The sequence below is a fragment of the Podarcis filfolensis genome (genome assembly GCF_964270895.1).
Source record: "Podarcis filfolensis genome assembly, chromosome: 7".
Lineage (NCBI taxonomy): Eukaryota > Metazoa > Chordata > Lepidosauria > Squamata > Lacertidae > Podarcis > Podarcis filfolensis.
In genome coordinates this window covers 68,878,099-68,888,428 of record NC_139603.1, presented here as the reverse complement: position 1 = coordinate 68,888,428, position 10,330 = coordinate 68,878,099, and the positions used below count along the sequence as shown (strand labels likewise).

Below are 10,330 nucleotides of genomic sequence, written 5' to 3'. Positions count from 1 at the left end.
TTATATCTTACGAATATTTATTTCTTTCCCTCTTAAAAATGTACAAAAAATAAAATAAACCTGTATGTTTATAGATTTCCCTCTCCCATTTACAAAAAAAAAAAAAACTATTAAGTTACACAAACTAGTTTTCTTAGAATAAAATAGCACACAGTGTTTATACATGGAGCTTTCTAGCTTTCCAGCTATGGGAACTATGCACAGATTATTTTTTTGGCACAAACAAATCCTCCTGTTTGCATCATGTCACCCTAATCTGGGAGAAACATTGAGGGGGGGCAGGGAAGGGGAAGGGTTACAAGAAAAACAAACATTTTACATGGCTGCACACTTTTTAAAACTTTAAACAAGTCGATTCATTTCCAGTTCTGCATGATGATGCTGATTGAATCCATAACAACAGCTTTTCAGTTTCCTCTCTAATAATAATAAAAACTCAAGCAGCTATGTTAATTTTGCAACTTTCCAACAGGACCAAGTGCTGGGGGAAATGGCTTAATTCATAAATCACATGGTTCTGTGTACATATCTAAGTCATTTATGTTTAGGAACAGACATTTGTTAGCAACAATGAAAGATGGTAAAAGCTCCCTCTTCTTTTATGCCCATCAAAAGTAAAATATGATTTTTTAAAAATTGGTAGGCTAGGTAGACTCTATGTGATTTATTTAAAATGTGTGTATAGGAAGAGGACTGAAGCAGGCCTTATTACCCTAGTAATTGTTATAGCCATGTCAATATTAGTTATGTATCAGTGGATGGAGAAGCAGAACATCTACATATAATTGCAGCCTGTGATAGTCAGAGTGTTATCACTCTGAAAGTCTTATACAAATGCAGATTATATAGGACTAGGAGTTTTCTTTCCTCTCTAAAAACAAACACTTAAGTTTCTAGCCCTTATTGACTAGAAAGGCACAGAGGGCTAAACTCATTAAATACAACAATATTTCTCTGCACCTTCTCTGGATAGATAAAGGGGGGCCCAGCCAGTTTTAAAAAATAGGCAGAGTCTTCACAGTGTAGAGCTTTATTTCAGAAGACAGCAGTAAGGGTGATTTTTGTTATGTGGCCTTCTTCAAACTTTTCACCTTTCTGAAATGTCTGGCATGCCAAGGTACTCATGAAGATTTACCCCCCAACACCAGTAAATGGTTCTGAGGCCGGTGATCTGAGAGCAAACCCTCGTGCACACCTGATCTTCCTCTAAGGCTACCCATTGTTTGAGGTCATTAATGGAAGGACAGCTACCCAATTGGCCCTTGGGGACTGCTTGAAGATACCCAAGCTTCTAAGGGATCCCATTGGCTCCCCAAAACGAAGTCTGAAAGCCCACTTTTAGATTGCTTTGGAATGATCATTATGCTTAAGTGCTAAACCACAGAACAGAAGGGGTAAGTTATCATTTCTTTCTGGGTTGCATGGCAATGCCATGGTTACATAGAACATTGGGAGCTGTGCCTTTGCCAGCCACCAAGAGATGTTCAACAGGTGCAATTTTACCTATCACTCCATGATGAACATAAAGAAGAAGAAGAAGAATGCAATTTTTGATTTTCACTCTGCCAGGCAGTTTGGCAGTGAATTATCAGTTTGCTGTAAAAATGGCTCTGTAAGCTCAATTGATTCTGAAGCAATGCTAAATCAGCATGTTATTCACTTCAGATATATCAGTCAGCATAGCTTTACATGACTACAAGGGACACACATGCTTATGCAAGTATACACAAATTCTCTCATGCATTTTGCATACAGTGCGGATTTAGGACAACTGTTCTGGCTCCTTTCCCCCTTTAAGAATCAATATTGGTGGAACTCAGAAATGCAAGATTGTGACCAAAATAAATTGATCTTAAAACCATTGAACAAAACAGTTTTTTTAAAAAAACGCATGCATCTCATAATGCAGCGTTTGGCATTTTTCCTGTAACATTTGAAACTTTGAAGAAATAGAAAAGGACTAAGCTGCTAAAAGAGTATCGGCAGAAGCAAACACTCCTGAAATTTAGGTCAAGTTAATTTACATACCAGAAACCTTTTAAGAAACATTCATCTCCATAGCACCATTTTGCTTGATCAAGGAACCTCACTCTTTGAAGCTCTGACTGTCCCAATCAAAGGAGTGCTTGAACTACATTTGCTTTCCAAAGTTATTAAACGAATTACAGGGTTTCATCTCAGATTCCTATTTCATAATCTCAGGGTTGCCTTTAAAAAGCCTTAAACAGAGTCCGGCTGCTCAGTATCTACAGTTCCTCAATCTCAGGCCTCCAGGTGTTGTTGGATTGCAAGTGCTATCATTCCTAGCTGGTTTAGGGTTGATGAGACTTGTAGTCCTGGTTGAAGAAGACTGACCAACACTGGCTGGCAGCAAGTCTCCAGGGTTTCAGCCAGAAGCACTGCTGGAAATAGTGGCAATCAACTCTTTGACCTTATGCAAGCAAGCCACGTTTTGCTCCCAATCTCTGGCCATTCCCAGCAGCCCCATGGATGGAAGTGCAATGAAAAAAATGTCTACTACATACCGATTAAGACAGGCTGAGTAATACGATCATACGAAAACAAAGTCTATAGAGTCAGGACTTGATATGTACATTCAGACCAAAGTCAAGGGAAGCGTATGTACATTTTTACATTTACAGCAGGACCCATCAGGGGGCGCAAGGACGTCCAACAAAATGAGCAGAGGATCCATTCATCCAAGAAATTTGTTCCATTCCTGCCACAACTCCTGGGAAGTTGAATGGAGAAGGGAATGGCAACCAGGGATGAGGTGGGTTGGGAGAGTGTCAGAAGGGCAGGGAAAGGAGACAGCAAAGATTAAGGGAGCTGAACAAGGGGCAGGGAAGCTGAGGTGAGTCCCCAGGGCATGGGAGCGTAGGCTGCATCCTTTTTCAATTGCAACAAAACTGCCCTGCCTCTCTGGCTTCCTGGGACTGTAGGGATGGACTGTAGGGATGGAGTCCCCTAGATCAGCTCTTCTGAGGATGGGAGGGATAGAAAGATGCCTCTTCAGGTACATGTCACCCATCCCCATCATGACCAGAGGTGTCCAGATTCCCTTTCTTGGCACCATTCACGCTGTGCACATGCATGCAGACTGCATCCCCAGATCTGTGCCTGAAATTTGAACATTGTGCGAATGGGGATCTTGGCTATTCATTTATTTCATTTTAAAAAGAAAAAGTAAACCAGCAAGCACCTGCTCAGTTGGTCTCGAACGGTGTTTGCTGAACCAAATCCACCCACCTATTAAGGGGGGACACGATGGCTATCTTCAAATACCTGAAGGGCTGTGGTGAAGAAGAGGGAGTAGAGCTGAACTCTGTTGCTGCTCCGGACGGCAGGATTAGGAGCAACGGGTGGGAATTGCAGGGAACTGGATTTCAGCTGAACATTCGAAGAGGCTTACTAATAGGACAAGCTGCAGAACAGGCTGCCTCAGGAAGTGGTGGGTTCTCCTTTGCTGGAGGATAGAAGCAAATATGTCCATCTGTTGCAGATGTTGTAGTTGCACCTTGCAAGCTGCATGCAGATCCTGCAATGAGCAACAGGCCGGACTCGATGACCTCCAGCTCTACGGTTTCATGTTTTTATGACTTGCTATAAATAATAATAATAATAATAAAGACCTTCTGGCTCAGTTTAGGCTTGGCTCCAGCTTGCCAGAGGTTCCCAAGGAAGAGGTGAGCTTGAATGGAGATATATCTTCTGAAAGCCCAAAGTCAGAATTGGAAGCAGGCATGGAGGGGGGAGAGTTTTGGCGGTATTGGCACTGCCTCAGTTCTCGCTGCATGCAGAAAATGGAGGGTCTCATCCAACAAGGACGCAGAAGACCACAGGATGAAATCCAAGGGTGCAAAGAAAGCATAAATATTTCAGAAACCGGAAGACAAATAATTCGGAAACTGGAAGACAATGTGGTATCCTTGCACAGAAATGGGCATGGGAGGGTGAACGAGACCCACAAGCTGGTGGTGCAAATGTCAGATGCACCACTGGAAGGAGAATTTTAATGTTCTAATACGGATGCTGGAGAAGCCACTTAAGAAAAGGTATGGAAACGTCACTGAATAGCTAATGGCAGAATCTCTCTCCTCAGTGAGAGTTGCCTGACAGCTTCTAATCCCAGGATTAGAAACAGGAGTGGCAGTAAACACATCCACACAGGTAGGAAAAATATATTATTACATATTATAAACATTATATACAAAGGTTAAAAACGGATGGTGCTTTACTTACAAATGACACACCATCCAAGTCCCTTACTTACAGTCCTCAGTTGCCCTGTGCTGGGAAGGATATGGCTAACCTACACCTACACATTTGTTTGCTGGTAGTTTTGTACCAGTGAACATGATCGGCCACTTTCCTTGCCATGGATTAGAAGATCAAATCTTCAAGCAATTTATTCCTGAAAGTTTCAATTTTAATTATTAAGTCCCAGGAGAACTAATGCAATTCCACAATTTCATTTTCTTCCACATTAACTCTTTTTTAAAAAGTCACCGTTTCTCCTCTGCGGTGGGCGAGAGGCGATGTCCGCAGTCTGCTATGTACAGATTGCAGCGTGAGGAGCAATAAATAAGGAACTTTGTAGAGGTATGTTAGTTCATCTTGAACGGACTGGTCAATGACAACTGGGCTTGTTTCCTTGCTTCCAGTGGAGTTTTGTAACAGCCTCTCTTCTTGGCATCCGTGAGTCATCAGGGCTTTAGAAGAATGGTCCCCTTGCTTAAGATGAGGGTGAAATGCTATGACTTCACTAGGCTGCATTCTGATCTAGGCTAGATTTCCGTCAACGTGACCTTGTAGCCTTCCCCCAGGCTCTCCATGTTGAGGATGAACGTGTCTTCATTGGAATAATGTTCAATGATGTTATCATCCATATTTACCAAAATCCTGGAATAGGAAAGGAGTGTCAGTAAAATCCCCCTAGTTTCACATATCAGGATAGATTCAGATGGCGAATCTGGCATGGGGTAAGGGATGTGTCTCTCTGTGTATTTGCCATTTGTGTGAATGCTTTGACACAAGCCATAGCACAGCTCATTGTCTCCTGGAGGTTCCAGCGAACTTTTAAGTGTCAGTGAACAAAGTAGTTCTTCTTTTTGAGTAAATATGCATAGGATTCTAAAGTTAGGCATAAAATCACAGTTGGAAGGGGCCATGAAAGTCATCTAGCCCCAACCCTTGCAATGTAGGAATCTTTCACCCAACATGGGGCTTGAACCCACAACCTTGGGATTAAGGGACTCATGCTCTACCAACTGAACTATCCAGCCTCATTGCAAAATCTCCAGATAAATCCAAACCAAGGTAACCCCACTGAAACATCACATTCAACCAAATGTTGAACTCGAAAGTTGCTTGGGCTATATGGACCAACTATTTATTATTATTATTATTATTACTACTACTACTACTACTACTACAGATATTTGCTCGCTCCGCAGGGAACCTTTTTGGCTGAAAAGCAGGTTACAGAGGAGGCACACAAAGAAGGGCCTCAATGATGACTGCAGGCTCTGGGTTGGTTCATATGGGGAGAGGCGGTCCTTATGGTATTGTGGTCCAGAGCTGTTTAAGGCTTTATAGGTCAAAACCAGCACTTTGACTGGCTAATTAAACCTTTCCTGGGTGTGCAGTCAGGGAAACAAGATAGCAAAGGTGGAGGGGTATTAGGTGCTGGGCAGCCAATTAATGCCGCAGCATAGACAAATTCATTGATGTGATAGCATTGTAGTCCTATTATCTTTTCTTCCTACTCATCTCCCTTGTTTGGGGAATACTGAAACTCCAGATTACAGAGGCTTCATTTCCCCCCTGTTGCCGCCGTTCAATCTCGGAGGTAATTAAAATACTAATTATCCTCTATTTAATTTGAAACACAACTGAATTATAGTGTACATATCACAGACGACCTCTTCTCATGTTGCAGTAGTGTTGAGAGAGCTGCTGCAGAATTGTTGTCTCTACCCAAACTGTTTGGGTAGTGTGAGAAGTCCTAAGTCAGTATGAAATGTCCCAGGGTCAATGCTTCCCCCCTGCCCTCCCCCCACAGGGGAGGGGGAGAAGGAGCCACAATGCAGGCTAGTCCCACCTGAGCCCAGGGCACATCATATGACTTGAGGAGTCTGGGAGGGGTCTGGGAGTTGCTCACCTAGGACACCTAGAATCTAGGGCAGCTGAGGTCTCAAGACACTGTAAAAATAAAAAAAAAGTGACTCGGAGCCGGGGTGAGATTTTGTTTCCCTTACTTACCCCTTTTTGCTCTTCTTGTACAGCTTTGTAATCTTTTCAGCTGGAAGACTGTATTTCTCAGAAATCTGAATTTAAAATTTAAAAAGAAGAAAGAGCAATTATTAAAAGCAGAAACTGGTACCACCAGCTTCAATTAAGGAGTGTGGAAGAGTGAGTGTGTGCCTTAAAGCACCCACTCAGCACCCAACTTCTCAGCACTTCTAAAAATCAGGCTTAATGACCTGAAGAAATGTAGAGCTTCCTGCCATTTTGAAAAAGTTTTGCACCTACAGTGTAAAAATGCATTATATTAGGAGAAGTGCACATTAGTTGAAACTGCAGACAGAAGTGTGTCAGGAAAAATTCACAGTACAATGCTGAAGAATGTTCATGACGATTAAAACAACAACAACCACGTGTAGTTCTTTGCCTAAATGCAGAGAATTGAATTTAAGATTGGAAAATTGAGAAGCCAAGACAACCAAATTGACAGATCTTTCCATCGCTACTCATAGCACATCCAAAAACAGTCTTGCACAACCCCCACTAAACTTCTTACAAAAGTCATTTCCAAAAGCACTTCTCTCTTTGCAGATGCAAACATCTCATTAGTGTTCACATCACACCTTTCCTTGTGACTCAGCCTCAGGGGAAAGAAAGAGATCTAGGCCCATCCAAGGACACTCACAAGGCACTTGGCAACCAGCTGACTAGTAAGTCATCTTAATTTACAAGGTCTTGATGGGGGGGGGGGAGAATCCAAACCGCAGAAGTCTTTACTAAACAAAGCAGGAGGCTTTGGGTATGAAAAGGACTGGCTGAATAACTGGTATTTCAATCAGCTCTGAATGGAGAACATCAAATAGGTTTTATTGATATTTTCGAAGAAGTAGCGCTGCTGGGAAATTAGTTGAAAATAAGGACTCCACCTGGTCACCTGATGGCAATTTCCAGTTACCAATTGCAACAAGGCAATATGTTAAAAGCAATACTAAAAATACCCAGTTTAAGTCACTGGGTGGCTCTTCCCTGTTTAGGGAAGTTTTTAATGTTTGATGTTTTATTGTGTTTTTAATATCCTGTTGGAAGCCGCCCAGACTGGCTGGGGAGGCCCAGTCAGGTGAGTGGGGTATAAGTTATTTATTTATTTATTTATTTATTTATTTATTTTTGACAGTTACCTTCTAGCGATGCAATCTTATATATGTGTGCTCAGAAGTATGTCAGATAAGTATGTGTAGGACTACAGTCTAAGTGGTGTAGAAATCTCTTGATCCTTCCGATACTTGCTTGAGTATGTACCAACATCTTTTTATACACCTCTAGAACATTTCAGTTTGCTTGGACCGGTCTCTTTTACTTCACAGTCAGGGCTTTCAAAAGAAATCTTTTAAAGAAAGAAATTTGGAGTGGGGCAGCTGAGAATCGGAATACATAAACAAATCTGATCACACTTTTTCAGGTCATGGCTCAGGGTTAGAGGAAGTTCTGTCCCAACGAAAGTTGCGTCTGCTGATCCTTACTTGTCAAAAATGCTTTATTCCTCAAAAACAATGTGTTATGTACAGCAGCCATGCTCTTGATCCTTCTAAGATGTTTGACGAAGCAGGATATTGTCGCTGAGAGCTCATGTTAAACAGTTGCTCTCTAAGGCGCCATAGTACTTTCTTGTCACCAGAAGAAGCCTAATTGCAAAGATAAACTGCCTGCTCCTCTGGGAAATAATAGCAAATGGGAGAAGAATGGAGCAAATTCCAAATATGAGAAAATAAACAAGGGGAAAATGTGCAACTTGTAAACAATGGAACTTCCTTTTAATATGTTATGCTCTTGCTGGGATGAAAGCTTTTGAAAACAACGTTGCTAAAATGAGGCACACGGCACTGCCAGACACAAGCGTGTGTGCTTCTATGTGAACTGAAACATATTTTGCACGCATTACATTTTCAAGGTCTTTTTCATATCTTGCCAAGGGCAAAATCATGCCTGGGTTAATATGCAATGAAGAGTGAGGGAAGTCAGGGTGGCTCTAGAGCAAATGTTTGCAGTAGCACAGCATGGGCGTGTAAGTGAGAAACCTTGGCTCTTTCCATAAGGGTTCATATTCAAAACCTCTCCTGTGAGAGATTTTCTAAACTCCACCATGTCCCTTTGTGGCAGGCAAGCACATATACAGGTATCCTGATCTAGCAGGAAGAATCCATGCACTCACTGCCCTTCTGGAGAAGGCTGCTTGCACATGTAAAACAGTGACGTGCAAACAAGGTGTGCAGAAATCTTCTAAGCTGGTTTGTCCTGACCCTATAGCAGGGGTCCTTGAAGGGGCAGGGCTGGCTACACTATTGCCTGTGGAGATCTCTCTCCACCCCACAGTCAGCATATTGTTGGCCAAGGGTGCAGGGTCTTCTTATAGCACTCTCCTCATATCTACAAATTTGGAGATGCACCCCACTTTTTGACTAGAGTCCCCACGACAGCTCGCAACATTCATAAAGGGCAACACTTCCCACAAAACCATACGCTTTGAAATTTGAAACTATCATAAGGAAAGATATTTGAGGTGGAGGAGGAAACAGGAGAGCATAACTTTAAAATCTTGGTGCTCCCTTCCCGTAGCTGACCTGGTAAGGAACAGGACAGTCTGAGTGAACCAGCAACAGGCATGGTGATGGGGCCTGTTTTTCTATGGATCTCCTCCTTATTCCAGTGTGAACGTCTTTTAAGATTTTAGATGTGAACAGGAAACCATGGGTATTGATTGGGCACATATTTTTACAGGGAGAAGGGAACCAACAAATATACATGATAGAATAAACAGTTCAGCTGAAGAACGGGAACCACATTATCTCTGACGCCAGGGGAGATTTGCCAGTACAAAGAAACTGAAGATTGGGCTGCCTTGCTCTTAGAACTAGTCTGCTATCTTCTCTAGCATATGCTGCCTTGTGAATAGCTATGGAGATGAAAAGAAACATCGATGCCAGAATTTAAGGTGCTAGGAACACACACACACACACTAGCATGCTCACAAACTGCACCCATTTTCTACAAATGCATTGCAAGCAACCACATCCACGGAATCTTGCAAAGGCGCAATGCATCATGGGGACAACATCCACGTGGTACTTTTGGCCTTTGGAAACTTCGGAGTGCTTTTGTTCGAGAGTCCCTGGAGCTTCTCTTGGTAGATCTACATTCGCCTCCTTGTGATTTAATCTCTCTGTTGGCTCCATCTCATTGGATGACAAGCCCTGGTTGGTGCCTCAGTGGGCCTGCGTGGGCAGGGAGGCGACAGCTTAGGTGCTCTGGTGTTTTACAATAACGAAACAGCACGATAAGGTGGGTCTGCGGTGTTTTCCCCGAGGCCGAGAGATAAGAGGCTTGCCAGGGCCACCTCATGAGTTCACAGCACAGGTGAGATTTAAACCAGGACCTCGTACTTTACAGCTCAATCTCTCTATGCTGTTTTAGCTCCAGTACAATATTCTAGGTGTGTCTATGGGCTAAGGTGGCATGGGTGCAATCTCTTGGCCACTACCCTACACTACAAGCTTTTTCAAAAGAAGGACTTGCATGCCCTAGGGTGCTAATGTATACCACAGGACACAGAGTCCAAATTCGCGATGAATTCTGGATACAGTATTCTTTTCAAATCCTCTTCTACAGACCTCCTTTTTTCCAAAACAAGATCATTTACCTTTGCTGAAAACCAAAGCAACTGCAATGCAACGCAGCCTGGGCCCTGCTCAACTGGCAGGACAAACATTCCCATGACCTGCACTGCACAATGGAGTCCCAAGTGCAGCTCTTTACTAGCCCATGTAAATGAATGGCTGCCAGGCTGGAAATGCCCCCCTGGACCCCCACTCCTGACGTGGCAACTCTCCCTTCACGGCCTAGGACCCTACGAGACAGCCTCCCCCGGTATGCCCCGCGGAGGACCTTAAGGTCCATAAATAGTAACACCCTAGAGGTCCCTGGCCCTAAGGAAGTCAGATTAGCCTCAACCAGAGCCAGGGCCTTTTCAACACTGGCTCCGGCCTGGTGGAACGCTCTGCCTCATGAGACCAGGGCCCTGCAGGATCAG

The 10,330-nt window shown here is 43.2% G+C and overlaps 1 protein-coding gene across 2 annotated transcripts in view; it reads right to left on the bottom strand.

The window, feature by feature from the left end:
- GRHL2 (grainyhead like transcription factor 2) overlaps positions 1–10,330 on the bottom strand; it is a 73,969-nt gene continuing 63,639 nt past the window's right edge. For both annotated transcript variants that reach the window (XM_083622725.1, XM_083622726.1), the window contains exons 15-16: positions 6,265–6,329; positions 1–4,902 (exon numbers count right to left, since the gene is read on the bottom strand). In XM_083622725.1, the coding sequence (XP_083478851.1) occupies positions 4,788–4,902; positions 6,265–6,329 (180 nt within the window). In that variant the 3' untranslated portion in view covers positions 1–4,787. The remainder of the gene's footprint in view (positions 4,903–6,264; positions 6,330–10,330) is intronic.